Source organism: Cariama cristata, unplaced genomic scaffold (assembly GCF_000690535.1).
Source record: "Cariama cristata isolate BGI_N322 unplaced genomic scaffold, ASM69053v1 scaffold17441, whole genome shotgun sequence".
In the NCBI taxonomy this organism is placed as follows: domain Eukaryota; kingdom Metazoa; phylum Chordata; class Aves; order Cariamiformes; family Cariamidae; genus Cariama; species Cariama cristata.
In genome coordinates, this window is record NW_009598876.1 from 1 (window position 1) to 21,638 (window position 21,638).

Consider the following 21,638-nt stretch of genomic DNA (forward strand, 5'->3'; position numbering starts at 1 on the left):
CTGAGGCAGGGCCCAGATGCTTTAAGGAATAACAAGACGTATAAAAATCCATTCCGCATCAAAGGAGGTGTATAACCTACGCGGGAATCGAGGCTGCTTTTGCCCCAGAGCAGCCTGTATCCCTAAGATGCTGCGAATAACGCCGGTATCCCCCCACTTCGGCGTTTCGCCCCCCTTTATTGACTGGTCGCTGGGCGTCCTGGGTTGTCTTTGTGTCCTGTAGAGCCCAGCAGACAGTTTTAGTGCATTTCTTCGCATGCCTTTCGTCTCCTTTGTTGCTTTTTTAAACCTCTTGCATAATAAACTGCCTGTGAGTTGGTGCATTGCACAGAGGGGAAATCACTTCAGTTGTTTTCCACGCTGTTCGGGATAACTGAATTTGTATTCAGTACCGTAAGGTATGAAATACCCCAGAACCTGCGCTTGAAAGAGAAGGAAAACTGCTAAATATCTGCTGAAATGCTGCTGTTGGATGGGTGCATGCCACGATGAGGAGTGCGTTTGCATTTACAGGGCTTGCTTTGCCGGTGTGGACACTAAGTAGGAAAGTCACACCATCAAATTATTTCCCATGTGTTGCTGAAAATAAATAAATTGTGGCTTTTTCAGCCTTAGCGATGCAAGGTTTGTTACTGCATCTTCACAGGAAAGAGTAAGTCAAGGGGTGGTTTGGCATCTCTTGACAATGATGCTTTTTGTGATCATAAAATGTAAGAACATAGTTCTGTCACCTGGAGAGCCGGGGCAGTAACATTTGCTTAACTGAAACATAGAATTGACTCCACTGAGTGGAGATAAGCATTTACAAGGAGGTAGTATGTGTGTAGCCATTGGTGTTAATAATTAACATAAACTCCACAGGTTCTTCCCAAGTTCTCCTGATATTTCCTCTCAAATGAAGGGTCTATGCAGTGTGGAAATGCAGTCCTGTTAACACACCTGGCCGGATCAGAACAGAGTTTTAATATACAGTATGGAAAATCCTGTTCCTGCAGAAATCACTGTCCAGATCCTACTGCCTTCATTGTAGCAGCAGGTCCAACACTCTTGAATAATCCTATCTGGTGTTAAGATTTGTGTTATTCATGTTTTTCTTGAGCTAAAGGTTTTTGTTTGAGGGTAAGAGGAACAGAATTTGGAGGATGAGATTATACCTCTACTGCCCTAAGAGTCCACAGGAGGGGTGTCTTTCTTCTGCGCCCTCCAGAGAGAAGTGGGGTAGCACTATTTTATACAGCAAGTCTCCTGTTTAACTACTTAATGTGGTGGAACAGGAACAATAATATGTTTTGGCACCTCTTGTATGGCATGTGGTTAGTGTGGAGTCAATATGTTGATACAAACTGAAGTTGCTTGGAGCCCCTGCCACCCTCAAACTGCAGCCCGAGATCTGTAGAAATGTAGAAGAGAGCAGAGCATCCGAGACAGCTCTCCAGCGGGCTGTGACAGGCTGAGGGTCTGCCTCGAGTACCTCTCAAAAGAATTCCCCAGAAGCACTAGGGCAGAGACTGAGCCCAACAAAAACACACCAGCCTTGCCTCCCTGTGGGGCTGCAGCAGGCCCAGAGTCACAGCTTTGCTCTCATTTCTTGGAAAGAAGGTTCGTTCCATCAAGGAGAAGATTGCTGAGGCAAGGCCCAGCATGGAGAATAAACACACTTAAATTGTGCCTAACTGTGCAGGACAAATACTGCCAGTTGTGGTAAATTATGCCCAGAACTGCCACGGCTGTTAAGAGATGCAACACTAATCACAGGCCAAGGCTAGTGGTTTTGTGCTGCTTGGCTGACTAAGGTTGCCCAGAGGGGCACAGCAGGACCACATGTAAAGGCCTCCTTGTAGAGCGGCGGGATCTAAGTGGAGGGATGGAGGAAAGGGTCTGTGTCATCTGCCTGAGCCCTCATACTGACCCTGGGCCTCAGAGGATGCCCAGAGGACATGAACCCCATGGATCAAAAGGTTTGGCAACGGGAGCAAGCCCATGCGGAGAAAGACACTGAATTAGAAGAGACGCTGGCAGGACTGGAAGAGCACTGATATGGCACGGGGGTACTCTGGGAAGCAGAGATAGTGGGAGAGGACAAATCCAGCAAACATGCTCGCATTCTTGCTGGAAGAATCTTTCTGCCGTCATCCTTCCTTGAAGCCACGGGGGCCGGTGAGATGAAGGGGAGGTTTGTTGGGGCATGCTGCTCCCTGCTCCTTGCCAGCACTGTTTTAATGTCCGCTCTTCTGTCTGTGCTGCAGTGCTTCATTCAGAGAAGGAGTTCCATGATGCGGCGAAGCGTAATGACACAGCCAGGATGGAGGAGCTCATCGAGAGAGGGGTTGACATCAAAGCCAAAACCAATGTAAGTGCTGGGTTTTTCCATCTCTAAGCTGCAGGAAGTGCTGAGGGTGTGTTTCAGAAATGCAGCTCCTTAATGCTACTCTTCTCATTAGCTGCTCAGTTGGTGAAAGCTTTAAAATACACCGCCCTGTGCTAAATAGGGCCTGTGGCAACTGGGCAGTTTCACAACATGCTAAAACCCACAGCACTGTCATCCTGGCCAGACTGGAAGGTTGCAAGTGCTGAGGGAGGGTGGTAATTTATGGTTCCCCTTGGAACCTGTGTGCTAGATACACACGGCTGCAATAAAAGGCTTTGATTTTGCTATCTCTGTACGCCAAGGCTGTGGGACTAACTCAGCTCCTGATGCAGGTCTCCTCTTATTGACCAGTAGGTTCCTGGAAATAAGGGTTTGCACCCATCCCTGCTGTTTCAATCTGTCCATCTGTGGTCAGCGATGTTTTTCATTCCTGGACTGTTGTTATAGTCCAGAACTGCAGTTTCTGAGTAGCAGGTGACTAGCACCTCTCTGCCTGACAAGAGAGCGAAGAGACAGAGGACTATGTCCAAAAAAACCCCTGTACAGCGTGAGAGGTTCTGGCTCCACAGATGGCAAAGGAGATTTTGGCCTTCAGGAGGGCTGTTGGATACACACACACTCTGCATACGTCAGCCTTCCCTCTCTCCTTCCTTCCCTTCCAGACAGACCGGACTGCCCTGCACTGGGCCGCGGGAGCAGGGAACGTGGATGCTGTGCGACTACTCCTGGATCACGATGTCCCGGTGGATGACGAAGACAGTGTACAAAGGCCACTCTCCCTTGCATGTCCTGCAAACGTGTTCTGTGTTGGGGGAGCGCCGGGGACTGGGTGCTGGGCCGGCAGTTACAGACTTCGCCTTAGCCTTGGGTGGGTGGCACAAGGCATTGCAGTGCTCAGGAAGCTGTGGCCTCCCTTCTGAGGCAGGTGCAGTGCCTTTCTGGAGCAAGCCTTATTTTCAGATGTGTCTGTGCTCTGTCTTTTGGCCTTTGCCTTGCATGCACACTGACCAGGAAGCAGTCTGGTAGAATCTGTGAGGTTTTCTGTATAGCATGAGGATGCCTGGCTTCTTCTGGTCGTGTTGTTGGGGCTTGTGGGAAGACAGTGACAGTCAGCAAGTTCTCTCTCCCCCGTAACAACCAGGCTAATACGCACCATTGACTGGGAAGCGGCAGTCAAGAGGCAGGTTTCTGCTCAGCTGCTGCGACCATCTGTGGCAGGAATAATAGTAATTGGAGAAAGTGGGGCTAAAAAAACCCAGAGAGAAACAAAAATATTTGGGAAACTTCATGAAGGTAGAGGGACAGCTTCCCTCCAGAGTGGGGATGGTGGTGGCTGCAGTTTAGCTGTAAGTCTCTCTCTTCTCTTCCACTCAGTTTGGAATGAATGCACTTCTCCTGTCTGCCTGGTTTGGCCACCTCCGCGTCTTGCAGATCCTCGTCAATGCTGGGGCCAAGATTAACTGTGTCAATAGGGTGAGAGAGTCTCCCTACAGGGGTCCTTCAGGTGGCTCTAGACAGTGACGGGGAGGGAGAGAGAGAGAGGCTTGCCTGTGAGCTAAGGTAATCGTGTGACAGTGTCTGCTATGGGGACTGCCGTCTGCACTTCTGCTTTATTCCTAAAACAAGGGTAATAATTGTAGCTATAGAGATGTACGTGGCTTTCTCAGCTCACATTTGTGCAATGCTGATGTGGAAGGTGTTACAGAAATGGGAAATGGGTTTAGTGAATCACCAGTCCATGTATTTTAAAATAGACCTTGTTTGGGAAAAGGAACGTTAATACTTCAGTCATAACTTGCTGTCTGCAGCACAAGCTAGTTTAGCCCTAGAGGTGCAGGGAGGCATGGAATGGGTCTTTGCTAACAGGAACAGGTTGTTAGAAGAGGCTGTCCCACAGTCTTGGACCTGTTAAATTAGCAGTTCTTCATCTCCTCTCCAGAATGGCAGGAACCTGCTCCACTGTGCGGCTCAGAGGGGACACATCCAGGTGATGGAGTTCATCATGGAGGACCTGGAGGACATGTGTGTGGATAAGACAGACAAGGTAGGAAGGCTTTTAGCTGCTTTGTTTCATAAGGTCTGATCTTGCTCTGCTGAGCTTAGCAGGAAGGGAAGAGACTCAGAGTCCGATGCTACTCCTGGAAGCCCTCTTGCAGAGTGGGCTTGGGGATGATGGGGATTCTGGCTCTGGTCAAGCTTCGGCAGGGAGGGCTTCCCAGTGTAACCTTTTGCAGAATAAATTCAGGAATTTCAGTGTCCTCCTCTTTTGCAGCTGATGGTCCAGAGTGTATTGTAGGTAAGTAATAACTCCCAGCATGTTCCAGCACTGGCTGACCTGTTCCTGAAGACAGCATAAGAACACACATAGCTAGTGCACACTCTTTTCCATTCCATGGCCTTCATAGTTGCAAGAGTGATCCACACTCTGATGCTTGGGAGTTAAATGAAGCAGGAAGAGATCTGCCTTTCCCCAAAAGGGTTTCTGACTCACTCGATAACTGGGGTTTCAGATACTAATTCCATTTTTTTATCCTTAGTTGCTTTTACTAAGCTATTTATTATCCTCTATTTATGTGAAATAAACACTGGAAAGATCTCTTTCCCAATGTTTGGCAAGAGTAAAGTCCTTGGAGTTGTTAGCCCCAGTGGGTAGTTCTGTTCACCATGTTTTGTTAGGGCCATCCCAAATGTAAAGCAGAATAAAAGTGAACAGCAGAATGAAAGATAACTATTTTTGAAGTGCAGCACTTTTCCCCCCTGTGGACTGGGTTATCCTCCAAGGTGTTACGATATTGCTTGCATCAGATGATCTAATCTTGTGCTTTCTGAGCCTTTCTTGAACATATTTCTTTGTTTCCTTTCAAAGATGGACAGGACAGCGTTTCACCTGGCTGCAGAGTATGGGCAGCTGGAGGTGGTGGAGTTCCTAATTCGTCTGGGTTGCTCTCACAGTGCCAAAGACAAGGTACGGGCATAAAACCACCCACAAGGGAGGTAAAATCCAAGGAGCAGAGGATGTGAAAGTCGAGGAACAGGATACCGAATGAGGCTCATGCAGGCAAGTTGTCAGCAGTTGTAACCATGGTTGTGGTATGTCAGGGTTTTTCTTCCCTATCCACTTGCAAGCCATTTGCACCACAGTCCACGTTGGATTTCTCTCCAGGACTTTTCAGACAGGATATGCAGTGAGCCTGGTGGACCATGCTCCAGTTTAAGGTAGCTGAGTTTCTTCCCTCCCTGCTGCCCCTATTAGAAGACTGCTTCGGGTTCGTGCTACTGGTTACAACCTCCTTTTCAGGCACACTGGGTGTACTTTGTGCAAGGCTGAGGTGTATGAACGCTCAGTCCTGTGATACATATGTGTATGAAGTGATGTTTACTTTCAGGAAGAAAATACAGCATTGCATTTAGCTGCTAAAAATGGACACCTCTCTGTGCTGCAGAAGATTATAGATGTTGGAGTGGACCTTGATGAAAAGAACTTAGTAAGTACATTTAAATGAAATAAAACCCACATCAGTTTCACCTTTCCCTCCTTAGAAATACTCTTCTGCCAGTCATCATGCTGAATAGTCAGTATTGACAGGAGAGGTCTAGAAGATAGCTGATTTTATCTAAAGTGTATGTGTGCAAATGCAGGTCACATTTGCAGAGTACCAGTGAAAGGCAACATCCTTCTTGGACCAATATCCAGTTCTAAAGTGTTGCCTTTTCTTCCTGCTGTATCTGCTGACCTACCTTATCACTCCATTTAATCTCCCTTTTTCTCCCTGACCCTTGTACATTCAAGTGCCTAAATGGTTACTGAGTGTGTTTTAAACTGAACTTCACTATGCTTTATAGTATTGACTTAGTCACTGAACATATGGACCTTCTGTTTGAGATCTCTCTTTGATAGACCTGCTTTTGGGAAATTATATGGCTGGAACACAGTTAATAATTTAGATAGCAAATATTGGCTTAGTAACACTGTTATTTATTCCAGGGCACACTCCCAATTAAGTTTATTGCAATTTTTTTAGTCTTGTTTGGTTACTATATTTGAAAAGTGTATTTGATTGTGATTAAGATCTGAAAGAAAGGGGAGACTACCTTCTGTGGTAACTCTGGTAGCATTTGTCTTCCCCCAGATGAGCCGACCTTTGTGTGAAGAGCAATAATAAAACCAGATTAAATCACTTAGGAATTCTGCTTATTTCTGTTTTCTTGTAAAGAAATGAGCTGCAGCCCTCAGAAGGGAAAACTAGTGGTTGAGAGCCACGGGTTTCCAGTTCTGCCTATGGCTGTCTCTGGGCTACTCCAGGAAAATGGTTTGTCTTCATTGTTCACATGAAATCCTTTTTTGTTTGCTAATGGGCTGAAGGGGAGAGAAGATGGTGAACACGATGTCTGTCTTGTGGCCCATGGGCTAGCTGTTTCCAGTGGCATAAGGACAGAGCAGTACTTGGGTATGTCAGTGGCAGATAATTGTGTCCTTTACTTTTCTAACAATCAATTGGAGATCGCTGGCCATCAGAATTGGTATTTTAACATGTCATGGATTCAGAAGATGGAGTAGAGACTTGCTTATTCTGCCACTCTGTCTTGGCCTTGTCTACAGAAATGTTGCTTGTCTCCTTTTTTGCCTTGTCCAGGAAGGACTGACGGCTCTGCATCTGGCTGCTGAGGGGGGTCACAACAACTGTGTGAAGCTGCTCTTGGAAGCAGGTGCCGATGTCAATGCGCAAACCCAGGTCAGCTCCATGGAGGTGATTCCATTGCCAAACACTACTTTGTGGATTTTTGCCCAGACCTGTGGCCTCCCGGAGGGAGCGCCCATTATCGGGTGAGGCCGCGTGGAGCCCAGCACTTCAGAAATAGCACAGGGAATCCGGAGGGAATTACACATGGCTTTGTAAAAGAGGCAGGTGAAGCTCCCTGGGACTGGTTTGGCTGTGGAGACAATTCCTATGAATTTGTCAGTGTGGGGGCATGGGACTCTTGCAGGAGAGAAGCAGGGAGATCTTTGTGTGTAGTCTGTAACAGCTGTAGCCTCTGAGAGGAAGCCCTGCCTAATACCCGTCTCTTTTGACACACCTCTCAGAAGAAGATGAACTGCCTTCATTACGCGGCACTGCACGGCTATGAGGAGATAGCCAGGATCCTCATGGATGCAGGAATCCACACAGATGCTGTTAATCATGTAAGTCCTGCTCAGTGCTCTCATCACTTACAAAAAGGCAAAGCCAGTTTGTGGAGGACTTCAAGAGCACAAAGCAACTCTGCAAGGACCAGCGCTGCTGTGGGCTCTGTGCTTATGGGCAGTATTCCCAGTCTGCCCCCAGTCCAAGCTGGCAGCTGTCTTAGTCTAATACATGCTGGGCACAGCATGGTCCTTTCAGTGCCATGAGCTAAGCGGTTCCTAAGCGCAGGGTCTTCTTTCCTCAGCAAAATGCATCAGCGACACACATTGCGGTACTGCAGAACTTCCCAGCCATGGTGAAGCTCTTCATTGACGCGGAGTGTGACCTTGACATTCCAGATAACGTAAGACTGCAACTCCTGTTCTTTGTCTTTGCAATGTGAACCAGTTTCATGGGGGATTTGATCACCTTGGGGACAGGATTAAAGAGGAGTGCTTTAAAATGGGGAAAACCTGGAAGCGCAACTTAGGAAACATTAAACCTGTGAAATGATTCTGAGTGTTGCAGTGAGGTAATCGCTTCATGGCATTCAACACGTGGGCTGTGCCATGTCCTTGGGACCTGTGCACAGCAATATTGCATAGTCAGGCTCTCTCCTCCATGCTGAAAGCAGGTGGGAGAAATTTCAGGCCAGAAGACACTCTGCAAAATGTTTGGGGGGCTGAGAATGAGAGGCAAGCCTGGAGGTAGCTGGTTGTCTCACCAAATTGTATTTTTGTGAATGAGGGGCGTTGTGTAGCTTGTTTGTAATGTTTTGGTTAATGTTCATTCTTGTAGTGATGTTCTCTCCTGATGACACCATAAAATTGCCACATTTTGTGTTTGATTTTAGTTGTTTCCATTAAACAGTTCCGAGGTGCATACAGTTTACAGTGCATACACACTAACCCATCCCTGTGTCCCAGGAACAAAGAACTGGCACAAGTCCGTTCCTCCCTTGGCCAACCTATCTGCCTACAGAAATTGTTTAAAGAACAGGAAATAATATAGTCCTATAAGTGACCCTAGGGAGCTTTATGGAACTGAAGACGTTCCTTCTTTAGGCTGAAATGTTATCAGGGAGCCTTCCTAGTGCTGGTGCTGGAACAGGGACAGACCGGTTCTGCTCAGCCTGAGGAACCCAACTCCAGTTTGAGGTTGGAGGATGTTTGGCCCTCAGTTTAAAAAGGGATAGAGGGGAAAGGAAGGCGGAGCTGACAGCGTTCTTACAGCACTTCCTCCTGATATTGTTCTGTCCTGTCCTTCCAGCCTCAGACTTGTCCTTCTCTGAAATGTAGTCCTTTCACTCTCCTTCTGCAGAGGCAGCAGACTGCACTACACATTGCTGCGGAGCATGGCAGGCAGGATATTGCTGAGATGATTCTCATTGCAGGAGTTAATCTGAAGCTAACAGACAAGGTAAACGTCTCCATGGGTTGAATAGATTTTGGGGGCATATATGGGGGGAAAATATGGATGATCTTGCCAGTGTTTTTCATAATTTTCAAGGAAAGCTAGTAATAATATTAAAATCTGGATATTTCCAGGGATAAGACTTTGAAACACTGCTGAGTAGGTTATTTTGATGTGTTTTCCAGGAAAGAAGTGACTGATTCTTAGGAAGGTAGAACACGGTTCACACAATGAGCAACCTTTTTCTTCTCAAAGTTGTTCTAGTTCCTTCTACTTGTGCTGTCACGAACATTAATATCAAAGATCTGCTTGAATAATGATAAATAATATACTTCAAGAATTATAGCATACATGTTTTAATAAGTTAAAAGTATCTGGTTGGTATAGATCTGGCACTTATGTCCAGGGCTTTTGCCCTCTAATTAAATCGACAAAAGGAATTCTAGATGAATCAGTCAGTTTGCCTGCAGCCTGAAAGAAAAAAATGCTGAAGGGGGCTTGGGCAGAGAAGATGAAATTAGTGTCTGCCATTCACAGTGGCTTAAAGCACATATGGACTTGAAGCCATGTGCCTGAAACGGCCTTCAGCTGCAGTGAATGTTTGCCACCTTCCAGCCGTCTGTGGAACAGCAGTGAGACTCAGTGCAGGGAACACATTCACACTTTTCTGTGTGAAATTGGGTTTCTGCTCAGATCTGAGGCTAGAACTGTTCTCCCTGGCATGGCTGATGGCTGGGCTGGCTTGCTTTCCTTCATGCAACTTTAAAATCTTGTTCCTTTCTGCTGTAAAGCTTTTAGATATAAATACAAATCCCCCCCTGCCCAATCCAAAATCCTGTTCATGTAAGGAGTGTAGTTACATTTTCATAGTCACATCAGCCTCTGCTTCTCCTGGGAGACTGTTTCTAATCATGCGTATGTGGAGCCTATAAAATTAATGAGATTGTATAAATCACTTCAGTTTCATGTGTCAGCAAACCTGCTGTGCAGAAGGCTATAAAATGCTTTGGGTTTATTGCTGAGCTGGTCCTTTGATGGCTGCACCCATGTTGCTGGGAGCCTGACAGCACCCTGCCATCCCTGTGGGTTACAGGATGCTTTCCCAACCGCCCCTGCCAAACGGGCAGGTCCCCTGTGGCAACAGAGGAGATGCTGCAGAGCCTAGAAAATGACTCCCTGTGCCCTGCGCACAGTAGCTCAAAGCTGGGTCACATCCGAGGTGTTTACAGGTGAAGAATAGGGGTCCTTCATCCCGGCTGGGTGCATTGCTCAGTAGGCCATGCTACCTGGTGCTACAGACTGCTGGGGGGGATGGAGATTGTACCTCCTAAGCGTGCAAGGTCTTTTCCAACTCATTTTTCCCTTTCTAATTTCAGCAAGGGAAAACATCTCTGGATGTCGCTGCCCGAGGAAATCACATCAGCTTGGCGGACATGATTATCAAAGCCGATCGGTTTTACAAATGGGAAAAGGTGAGCAGCTTACACAACCATCCTCTGCGCTTTCCAGGGCAGATGTAGCTTTATCCTCTCCATTGAGGCTCCACATTACCAGCTGTCAAAAGGGAAAGAAATACAGGACATCCTGTGGCAGCCTGACCTCTACTTTCATCACCTTAAGAAAAACAAAAGTCATCACCATGCCAACGACGTCTACTTAAGGCTTTCCTTATGTAAAAAAGCCTCTGTTGTTAAAAACCCTGGGCTGTGCCGAAGGGAACAGGGGTTTTCAAAGATGCGTTGGCAGCTGTTCCCAAAGCCCTGCAGAGGGAGTGGGATAGCATTAGTTCTTTTCCCAGAAGGAGAAACTAAAGCACTGAGCAGGAAAATGCTTGGCCCAAGGTCACTAAAATGGGACGTGGGGAGTTTTTCAACAGTGGAAGGGAGACACCTCTTGTGAGCAGAGTGACCAGTTCTTGTTGGAGTCACACAACCGACTTCCCTCTCAAACTTCCCCACAGCTGGGGCTATTCCTCCTGCGTTTCCCAGTGTGGCCCCGCAGTCTCTCTCCTCCCATTGCCCTATGTGCAAGGCACAGCTGCTCAGCCCCAGTCCCCCGTCTGTCCCCAAACCAATCTGAGCAGAGAGTGCACTGAAAGTACAGCCAAACACCACATCCCTTGCGTCTTCCTAAGACTTTGGGCATCCTCACATACCAGGAAGGACAGTGCTTTAGAGGGGAAAGGAAAGGAAGGAAAGGAGAGCATAGGCCTGTGGCTCAGGCGCAGCTTCAGGAGTAGTGCTGTGTATATCGGGCCCTTGCATGGGCTTCCCACGCAGCCCTAGGGAAAGTCACTTTTAGCCTCTGCAGTCTGGCCTGTAAAGGCGGCGAGCACGCGCCTATGTTGCAGGGGAGCGAGGAGATTTAATTAAATGGTTCTGCATACAAACCCCAGATAAAAGGCACTGTAGAAATGCAAATTGTGATCCGCATGGGCTTCCACAGCAAAGCTGCTATTAACAGCATTTGTTAACATGCATGATTAGAACAGAGGGAAACGAGAGAATAAAGAGAATAGAAAAAAAAATGTGCTGTGCCAGAATGAACTCACAGCAACCTGCAGAGCTGAGGATGTGGGAGGCTGCAGAACGACGGGTACATCTGTGGCATCCCGACTGAAACCCCTGTTGTGGCTTTGCAGGACAATCTGAACAGCGACTCCGACTCCTGGGTGGCAAAGCACTTGACCTTTAAGCAAGATCACAGGCTGGAAACACAGCACATTCGCTCAGTAATGTGGAGATTAGCTACTAAGTACCTCAAACCTGGGGAATGGAAGAAGCTGGCACATTACTGGAAATTCACTGATTCCCACATTAGGGCCATTGAGCAACAATGGACAGGTATAAAACAGTGCCCAGGTGTTTTCCTTCCTTCCCTTGGACTGTGTTTCTAGGAGACAAGCCTGCAGTAATAGCAAAAGTGTGAAGAAAACCAGCTGGCTTATTTGAAACAACCAAAAGATTAGGTTAAAAATCCCAGTTTTAATGAATGTGGAGTTATCTACACACTGGAATTGGTCTAGAAATAAAGCACACAAGCGTGGGGGTTAGTGGTTCATTGCTCACTCCTTCCAAGGCACACACCATACCCGTGAGCTTTTGCTATAATTCTTCTTCTATAGGACAGCAGAAACTTGCTGGTTTTATTTTTTTCTTTTAAGGAACTGAAACAAGAAGGCAGTGAAGTCCCATTTAGAATTTAATAGAGACATTAGCAGAAGCAGGTTCTGAGTTTCAGAAACAGATCACCATTAGTTTGGTTACTGTAAGGACTCCTGTAGTTTGCATGATGTGAGCAAGGGGCTCAGCTATGCGCTGCAGGCAGAAATTCTCTATCGCCATGAAAGCCCAAGCTCATCCATGGCCACTCCATTAAGTTTCACACCACTCTAGCAATCACAGTACACCAGGAATTAAGCTAAACTGTACTTTAGAGCCTCCTAGTAAAACCCAAAGAGGAGGGAGGGGTGTCCAAACCCAGCAATTCAGACATCAGCTCCATCAGGGCCGTGCACTCTGAAGTGCAGGCTTTCAGTTGCGATTTGATCTTGCCAGGCACTAAAAGCTACAGGGAGCATGGCCACCGAATGTTGCTTATCTGGCTCCATGGCGTGATCACAGCAGGAGAAAATCCAATCAAGGGGTTGTACGAAGGCCTTGTGGGGATCGATTTGGCAGGTAATACTTTTGTCTTCCTTCAAAGAGTGCACGGTGAGCACTACCTGAATGCTGTGGTTACACAGCATACACAGAGGAAAACTTCAGTGAAGTCAATTCACACAAGCTGGAAGCCACCCTGCCCTGGCCCCTTTGCTACCATTACATGTCACTTCTTTCTCTTCCTTTTATTTTGATAAATGAATGCATCCTGCCACAGCTTTATACTTTCTGTGCAGCAGAACATTCTCTCTTCTTTTACAGAAAGCATTCGGAAAAAAGCAAACGCAGACTCTGCCTCTCCCCGGAAGTGCGTAGCGATGTAACACTGGGAGGGCACCGCTGGCTCCTTCAACTGATGCATCCTCGGCTCCTCTTAAGAGCTGCAGGAGAAACAGTTGCTCTGCTATGGATTGGAAGGCAGCTGCAAGCTAAGGGCTTCTTGTCGTAACAAGCTGGCGCCGCTGCTGCTCCCTTCCTGGTCTGAAAGGACAGGGGTATCGGCAAACACCAACCCTCTCAAGCGCCTCTTCACGCAGAAGGGGGGTTTTGTCAGCTACTGCCTGTGGCCTGGGTACTGTAGTAAGAGTGAAGTGAGCGAGACTCACCTGTTGTACTGTGAGGATCAGGAAATACTACGCTATTCTACTGTAACTTGTTTACATCACTTTTTTTGTATATAAATTTTTAATTGTCAATTTTTTAAGTTATTGAGGGGAAAGCCTTTGTTTTCAGGAGTGTTCTTTACTTACCTTGTGCGGGGGTGTCTACCACCGCTGTCTTAGGTGTGTTCACAACTTCCCTACTAGGGTGGGAATTTAGGAAAAGTCAAGGCTACCACTTGGTCTTTAATGTTTCGACTCTTCACCAAAGGTTTCAGAGAAGAATACTATCATAATACTGTTTATAAATGTACATTAACATATGTGTACTGTAACTTCTTTAATCCCAAGGTTACAGCTTGAAAAGTAGAAGATAAGAATGGCCATTGGTTATCTGCACAGCCTGACATGGACAGACAGTTTTCTTAAATATCCACTTGTCATGTAATACTTCATATTTATTTTTTACAGTGTATCAAGTAGAAAACATCTGTATTTGAATAAATCCAGACTTTACCTTTAAATTTGCATGTCTTATTGTTAAAAAAAAAAAAACCCTACATAATTCTTTCTTAGAGCTAAACCAGTGCAACCTTATAATTAAAGTTTGAGGTGAATTCAAGCAGAAGGTGCTGGTTTTCTTAATTTCTAGAGGCATCTGTGGAGGCAAACCAGGACTGCAGTAAGCTGCGCCGCTGTTCTCTTGTAGTCAAAACGAGAGACACTTGCTGAAGTTGAAGTTTTATTGAAAACCATTTTTAAACAGCAAGAAAGTTAAAAATTCGAACGCTTTCTTTCAAATAGAAATTAACTTACAATGCAACATATGAAGCAAATAAGTGATGGCAACATTGGCACTTAAACATCTTTTAAACCAAATATTCAACAAAAATATATGTCAGCTTATAAGTACACAATCCACATGTGGCAATATATACAGCTGAGTGAAAAATATAAAAAGAAATACCGTTCTGCTTAAGAATATGATAGTGGAGACTGGTAGCAAAAATGTCTTTGTATTTAAAACTGTAGTCTTCAAAGCTGCTTCCTTAATTCAAAGACTAAAAATTAAACAGATCTATCCCATGACACTGGTGGAGGTGACTGTCCACGGGTAGTTCACTGACTATTGATCCTCTTGGAATCCCACAGTGATAATCGGCTAACGCAAGGAAAAAGGCAGAGTGGGAACAGTTGATGGTAGACAGGAAGACCACCAAACCGATTCCTCATTTCACAGGTGCTCCAAAACCTACTGCTCTTCCTGCTCGTTGCTGGTATGAAGGCTGATCTTTTGGACTTCCAGCTCTTCTGCACTGACCATGGAGGGATCGATGGCTGCGTACCGCGTGCCATGGAACTGCAGCAAATGGATCTGTCAGACATGGAAAACAACACTGAAACAGGTGTGGAAGCACAAGGTTTTGGTAAGAGGGAAACACTCCTTCCCAGTAATTTGTGTGAGGATGAAATCATGGCTCTGGAGGACAAGAGTTCAGAGCGAGGACAGAGCAAACGGGCAACAGCCAAGACCCCAAAGCCAACCCTCCGTGACCGTGGCTGCTCCCAGCCCTGCCCTTCTGGATCAATGAATTGGGAGCCAGATCGAACAGAGATCAAGCAGGTTAAGAAATGAGAGCAAACACACAAAAGGAGTTTCCTACTGCTCTTCTGGCTCTAGGCATTAGTAGATTGGGTTTGAATGCGGAGGCTCACTTGAATGTATAGGTTGACCTCAGCACTCCTGCAGAGATACGGGAAGTTGCCTCCTGTTTTGAGATGAGCTCTTCTGGCATTAGGATAAAGCTTATACATTTCTTCTTTTGCTTCTGTCGAAAGCGCGCTTTGGTCAAACACCTACATAACAAGTCACAGCAGTTAGTTCTCAATCTCAGATTTTGCTTATTAAATCAGACTGGATATATGCTGCTCCTAGAAGCAATTCTCAGCTTCTCTGTGGAACAGTGATCATGAAATGGAAAACAAGCAAACAGCTTAGGCATCGACAACTAGAAAGCTAACACTGTGATACGTAAACATATGGCTGTGCTACTGCAGAGAATATCCACTTCATAAGTTAACACAGAGTCACAGTGTTGTCCAGTCAGGAGAAGGCTTATCTAAATAGGAAGTTATATGCTGCAAATTCTTATCAAGTTGCTAGCAGAATATCCAGGCCCCACCTGCCAAGGGGAGGAAACACTGTTTAAAAAGGAAAAAAAAAAAAAAAAAAAGGATTAACTTACATCCATAATGGTTACAGGGATGTCTCGAATTTTGTGAGGTTCTACATAGGAGTTCTGGCAGTTGAGAGTAAGTCTTGAAGCGAGCTCACTCTGGCCCAGGCTCTCCAGCTTTCAGTAGAGAGAAACAGCAATTAACATATTTCACTGCAGGAAGTCAAAGCAGTATTAACAATACAGCCAAAGAGTAGTTTTAAAGGGAAACGTGACTGCACTTCAGATGAAGATTACGGTTCCAACTTAGTATTATTCTACACGAGACAAATGCTTAAAACGTGTTCCATTAGTCACTCCTGCCTCCAGAGCATGGCCTACAGACATAACGCACTTTCTCCTCTTTTGCCTCAGTTTCTTAACTTTCTCCCTTCTAATTTACATAAACCAACACAACTGTGAGGTAGACGGTCACAGCGTCAGTTAAGTTGCTGTGGCTCTGACAGCCAACACCTGCTAAGGAACCATTCCTTACTCCTCCCTTCTGGGGAAGTAAATGAAGAAAGCAGCAGAAATAGCTACAACCTCCTGCTAAGTAAACCTTTGACAGAGATGACATCACAGCCGTTAAAGAACACAGCTACCTACCCTGTCCACCATGAAATCAATCCCATCAGCCATTTCAGGATCTAGAGGACCAGACGCAAAATTCCCAAGGACAATTTTTTTCAGCATAAAAGCAGGCATCAGCCAAAAGCTAAAACAGAAACAAGATGTAACAATCCGCAAGCACCCAGCACTCCAACGTGAAGATGCTTTGTTGTCAGCGCTCCCCTTTCCTTGCACAGACTTTGTGCTTTAACTTCAAATGAAATCCTGAAGAAGCTTCAAGAGCACAGAGATAGAAAACCTTGCAGCTAGGTGCTTGAAATGCTCTGGGAAGCTGTTAGTCTTACATTGCAAAAGTGTATTTTAAACATGGTGAATAACACTTTTCTTATTCTAAATGGTTTTGCTAGAAAGCAGGCAGAGTTCTTAAATCTGACCACACATCCACAGAGGATCATAGGTCAACTCATCCGTCAAATTCCAGGCTCCCAATTGTGAAACTTTCCATTTTCCTCATGGCGTGGCTTTAAAAGTCACAAGTATTCCATCCTGCACCTCCCTCACCCAGGCTGGAAACAGGTTAGACACACGTCCAACCAGATCAGCGTGACATCTCATTGCAAAAAAAAAAAAAAAAAAATCAATGCCACAAATCTGATCACTTGTCTCAGTCTTCCTTACCTATTTGCTGTCCAGGTCTGATTGAAGATAGAAGTGTCACTAAAGGAATTACATAGGATCAGAGATTGAACTCTAGGAGATTTGTGTGTGTATTCAGCAAATTTTTGAGCCAGAAAGCCTCCCAGAGAAGCTCCAAAAAGGTGAACCTAATTCAAATTAAAAAACCCCACAAACAAACAGATCATGTTACACTTGTGAAATAAGTGACCTCTACACACAACATTTCATTACGAAAGTCATTCAAGTTTTAACCTGTCCTCATAACTCATTTTTTAAAAGAATCACACTCTTCTATTAAACATGATAAATACTGAAAACAGAAAGTGTTTCCAGGTCACTGTTCAAATTTCTGTTTGCTTATCAAGCTTAAGAAAAAAAAAGAAATCAAACATTTCACTTTGTCTTCAATAGCTATCACAATCCAAGGCACTTTATTGCGGTATTCCATACTGTATGAGTTAGGAAGGATAACTTCCACAGGATCGCATGAAAAACTAGTTAACCAATATAATTTAATAGGCCTAGAACAGCAGTTGAATTTAGGCCGAGTAGGACAATTTTCAAGGGTATTCAAAAATAAACTTGTTTCAAAAGTAAAATTGCAACACAGCCTTTTTATTTATAGGCTACATTTTTGTGTCATATTTTATACACTTGCTGTTAAATGAGACTCTTTCAAATACTATGGTTTTATTACAACTATATATCCATTTCCCCATCTCAGAGCACTCACTTTATCCAGCTGAAGGTGGTCTAACAGTTTTCTGAATCCATCACAGAATTCAAGGTGGTCCCAGTACACCGGATACTGCAACTAAAATAATACGAAGTTAGAAAAAGCCGGTCTCCGATCAGTACCTGTCAGTTGTCTGCTCGAAAGTCATACCAACCCTCACATCAAAGGTTTCACGGCAGCAACCTGCCTCTCCTGTATCATGAAGCTCAAGCTCCTCAGGAAGGTCCCTACAGCCCGAGGGTGCAAACACCTCCCCCTCGCTTGCACAAAAATACACAACTGAAAGTATCGCAGAGCAAGTTTGCTGGGGAAAATGCAGCATTGCTTCATTCGGTAATCAGGAGGAGGAGAGGCTGGAATGATTTTTCAGTGATTTTTGTAGCTTGTAAAGTTGGCAGGTGCAGAAATCATTAACTGCTGCAAGAGATACGGCAGTACTCCTAAAGCCATGCTGTTTAGCAGAAACACTGTTGTACAAATCAATCGTTTCAGTTCAGCCCAGGAGCTGAAAAGCCACAAAACAGCATCCTGTTGGGATTTTAAGGAGTGACAGCATTTGCAGCCAGGCAGGCTGAGAATCAGGTTATGCACTGTCCCTAAGGAAAACATGGAAACCCTGAACTAACCCATACGTTTGCCTCATGGCTAACAAAGATCCAGCTGGAGGCAAAACTAGGTGTCCAGCGCACACAAGGGAAACAACAGATTGGGAAGTTAATAACGTGTAAGCACAAGGTTTTGGGTAAATGCTGCCGTGTACACACAGCAGATTTCAGCCTGGATCTGCATGCTACATACCCTGGAGTGCAATTTAGCATCAGCTTTTTGGTGGATTCCCTTAGTCAAAACTAAGAAGTTCATCTTCATCATCCAACCTCTGATTACAGCCACAAGTACAAGTATGCTAACTTTGACGCAGGACTGAGAATACTCACAGCGATAACTCTGTAGCCCCATCCAGTTAACGCCAAAATTTGCTGGAAAAACACATCTGCAGTTCCACTTACAGGAGGGAGAAATATGAGTGGGCACCGAATGTTCCTAGGTCCCGCATCATACAGCGACCAGACTTTACTGTCGTCATCGTCTACTATTATCTGGAAAAAGAGAGAAGAAACACACAAGACAAATGAGTTCTTCAGCCAGCTTCCAGGATTGCTTCTACAAAATTTCTGTCATCTACTAAACGTCATCTAGACCCCTTTGAAGAAGACCATCCTTTACTCTTCTTCACAATAGCTTTCTTCTCTAACGCTGCTTACGAACTGGAACTACAACATTCGTATGGATACAGCTGGAGCAGAACTGCGGCTGTGTGCTGTCAGACCAAATGCTTTGTGTGTCCTGACATAAGCTGGATAATGAACTGAGCCTTGGGGAAGCAGCCCCCGTGTCATGGCCCAGGAGGTCAGTCCAAGGGTCCAAGGTACCGAGAGCAACAGCTGTAGGCTGCAAGAGTCGGCATTGCCCTCGAGGGCAGCTTTTTAAACAACCACCAACATTTGCATTCACCAGGCAAAAGATGTTACAGGTCTGGATACACGCAAGCCTACTGAATTAAGCAGCTAACACCACAAATTATTGATCTGAAACAGTTACAGCTGGCTGCCAGAAACGGAGACACACACAACTCCCAGAGCAGCAGTGCAAAGCTGACCTGGAAAGAAAAATGCTTTCATCATCTGGCAGTATCTCAGGAGCATCTGGAGCATCTAGGACACATGGCTGGCTGAAGCGGATCATTCACACGCGAGCTGCTCCCCTTAACGAGCAGTTCCTCGCACAGTGCCCATCTCAGTGCAGAAGCTAGAAGTCCTAGCACAGTCAGTATCTTTAGAAGTAAAAGTCTTAGATAAAGGTCTTCTTTTCTAGCAGTGCTGGAGTCTGACTTGTTTTTACAGGGCCTGTTCAACCAGCAGACTCTTTCATATATTTAGGATGCTCTTTCAACACTCTGCAGCCCAGCAAAAGTGTGCAGCTCATACCAGATCAACAAGCACAAACCTCTGGGGAAAGCCTGTGTCACACAGTGGGAATTCATCTCCTCTGTATCAAGATTTTATAGATTTTTGAACAGCAATATACAAGCACAATTCACTTTTCCATCACAGCAGTTAAGCTTCTCAGGCGATCAGAGGAGAACAACGTACCACAAATCAGATTTGCTTGACTAACAAATCTGCTTGTAAAAAAAGCCAGTATTTCAGGCTCTGGGAGCATGTGAGAAATCACATGACACTGTTGTTTTGTAAAGTCTCTATTAAAAAAAAAAAAAGATTGCATGCCAGAGCTTCCAGACCACTGAAACCATTTAAAAATAAACCTTGTACAAAAGCCCTCTCAACCTCCCCCCAAAACAACTGTTTGCACACAACTCCAGAGCTCCAGGCCTCGCTGCTCTCAGCCGTTATTCCATCAGTAATGTCCGATCTGTTCAGGGTGGCTGCCGGTGGCTACTACAAGGTTTACCTTTAGGGGTATTTCCAAAGGCAAACTATACTCCTTGAAATCACAAAACCAAAGTTAGTTCATGTCAAGAGAGCTGAGGCTCAGAGATAACATTTCTTTCCTCGAGCCCAGACAATGAATCAATGGGTTTAGACAATTGTTCTGTTTGATTTCTAGCCACATATGGGATAGTTTAACTCCAGCTCTCAAACAAGGCTAAGCGCTGCGTAGGCAGACAGCAGCGTGGTTAACTGCTGATTTCGTAGCCACCAGCCTTTTTCTTGTTCTGACTGATCAATCAAGATGGCCTACAGTTTACATAAAAGGTAAAGTCTGCACTGTATTGAAACAAGGGACAGAATTGCCTCCTTGAGTTCAGCAGAGCCAGGGTGTCCCTTACTGAAGACTTCTAGGAAGGACTTACCTAAGACAGCAAGCAGTGTATGCAAACGGAGGCTCACAGGCAAAGCTAAAGATTCAGTCTAAAAATGTTATTTTCCGAGCTGTGCCTCCTGCATCTGACAAAGGCAGGAAGGGTGATGGACCTGTGCATTTCCTGCTCCTGTCAGGAGGAATATCTCAGCCCGTTTTCAAACAAACTGCTCTGGCTCTGCTTCCTTAGGTTGATCTGACATCAGTGACGCGCGCTTACCAGCAGTAATGATCATTGGTCATTCCTTCCTCTGTACTGCACATGCTTTGCTTATACTTCTGGGGAGATAATGCAATCAAATGTATTCCTAAAGACTGCTTCAGACGTAATTACACCTTCAAATTGTGCTTTTTTTCTTTTTTTTCTTCTCACTCCAGCAACCAGGACTAGTTTATTTCTACCTTCTTCATACCCCACTTTATTCACTGTGGCATCATTTTACTTTTGAGTAGACTGAATCACTCAAGAGGGTAAGGTATTCCCTAGTCTTAAGGTCACCAGGTCAACAGCAGCTTCAGTTTACACATGTCCCCATTTATGAAATCCTGAGTAGTCGGCAGCAGCTGAAGGCAGTAGTGCCTGGCAGCGAGCTGCAGCGTCACACAGTCCCCACGGCAGCAGGAAAGCGTTCTGTTGTAACCACAACCTCCAGCTCCTCTCATTTCCCATACTGCATCCCATAAAGCAGTGCCTCAGAGCGCTCACATGTCTTTCTGCTGAAATACCACCTCCTGGCTTTGTTGACTCGGCGAGGCATTGCCTGAAGGCAACAGCACAGCCCACATAGACCTGGGAGATCTGGTACTGGCCAGAAACGGAAAGAAACTGGACAGCCAGAGCCTAGACAGAGCATGCATAGTCAACAGCAATGGAACTTTCTTATTTACAAAAGACACAAACTGGCAAAAATGAAGAAGAAACTCTGAATAGAAAATCCTCCAGCCCTATCGTAAAGGTAATTTCTTAGAGAAAGCTACACACCACTCAGTGGAAATAACATTAGGCACATTTAAACATTGTTCCTCAGATTTGGGGGACACAGTCCTTTTTGAGTGGCCCAACTGCAACCAACCTGTGGTTGAAAGAGGTAATGCTGCTCTTTCCTCTGCTGCCAACACCATCCCCATGCTCCTGCAGCCCGTACAGCCATTCAGATGAGGGAACTGAACCAGCCGGATGTCAGCTTAGCCCAAAAACAAACTATAAAACACCCCCAAGCTAGACAGGTCCCTGAATCTGCTCAGCTTGTAGGGTTACATGAGCAACCGCACTTGCAGGAGGGGCAGGCTGGGGTGTAAAGGCAAGACTCTCCTTCAGTCTGGCAGAAGTGTGGCCGCTGCTGCAGGTTAG

The 21,638-nt window shown here is 45.5% G+C and overlaps 2 protein-coding genes across 4 annotated transcripts in view; one reads left to right on the forward strand and one right to left on the reverse strand.

Moving 5' to 3' along the window:
* Positions 1-2,248: 2,248 nt before the first annotated feature.
* ANKDD1A (ankyrin repeat and death domain containing 1A) lies at positions 2,249-12,928 on the forward strand. The gene is made up of 14 exons (XM_009709482.1): positions 2,249-2,350; positions 3,031-3,129; positions 3,743-3,841; positions 4,308-4,412; positions 5,235-5,333; positions 5,755-5,853; positions 7,003-7,101; positions 7,452-7,550; positions 7,796-7,894; positions 8,851-8,949; positions 10,320-10,415; positions 11,585-11,786; positions 12,501-12,623; positions 12,867-12,928. The coding sequence occupies exons 1-14, from the start codon at positions 2,303-2,305 to the stop codon at positions 12,926-12,928; spliced, it is 1,428 nt and encodes a 475-aa protein (XP_009707784.1). The 5' UTR covers positions 2,249-2,302.
* A 1,005-nt stretch (positions 12,929-13,933) lies between these two features.
* Positions 13,934-21,638, reverse strand: part of SPG21 (spastic paraplegia 21 (autosomal recessive, Mast syndrome)) — an 8,594-nt gene continuing 889 nt past the window's right edge. The window contains exons 2-8 of one of the 3 annotated variants that reach the window (XM_009709483.1): positions 18,343-18,504; positions 17,405-17,485; positions 16,672-16,817; positions 16,030-16,138; positions 15,451-15,558; positions 14,921-15,061; positions 13,934-14,579 (exon numbers count right to left, since the gene is read on the reverse strand). In XM_009709483.1, coding sequence (XP_009707785.1) covers positions 14,457-14,579; positions 14,921-15,061; positions 15,451-15,558; positions 16,030-16,138; positions 16,672-16,817; positions 17,405-17,485; positions 18,343-18,504 — 870 coding nt within the window. In that variant the 3' untranslated portion in view covers positions 13,934-14,456. The remainder of the gene's footprint in view (positions 14,580-14,920; positions 15,062-15,450; positions 15,559-16,029; positions 16,139-16,671; positions 16,818-17,404; positions 17,486-18,342; positions 18,505-21,638) is intronic. The other 2 variants (XM_009709484.1, XM_009709485.1) reach the window with 2 other exon arrangements.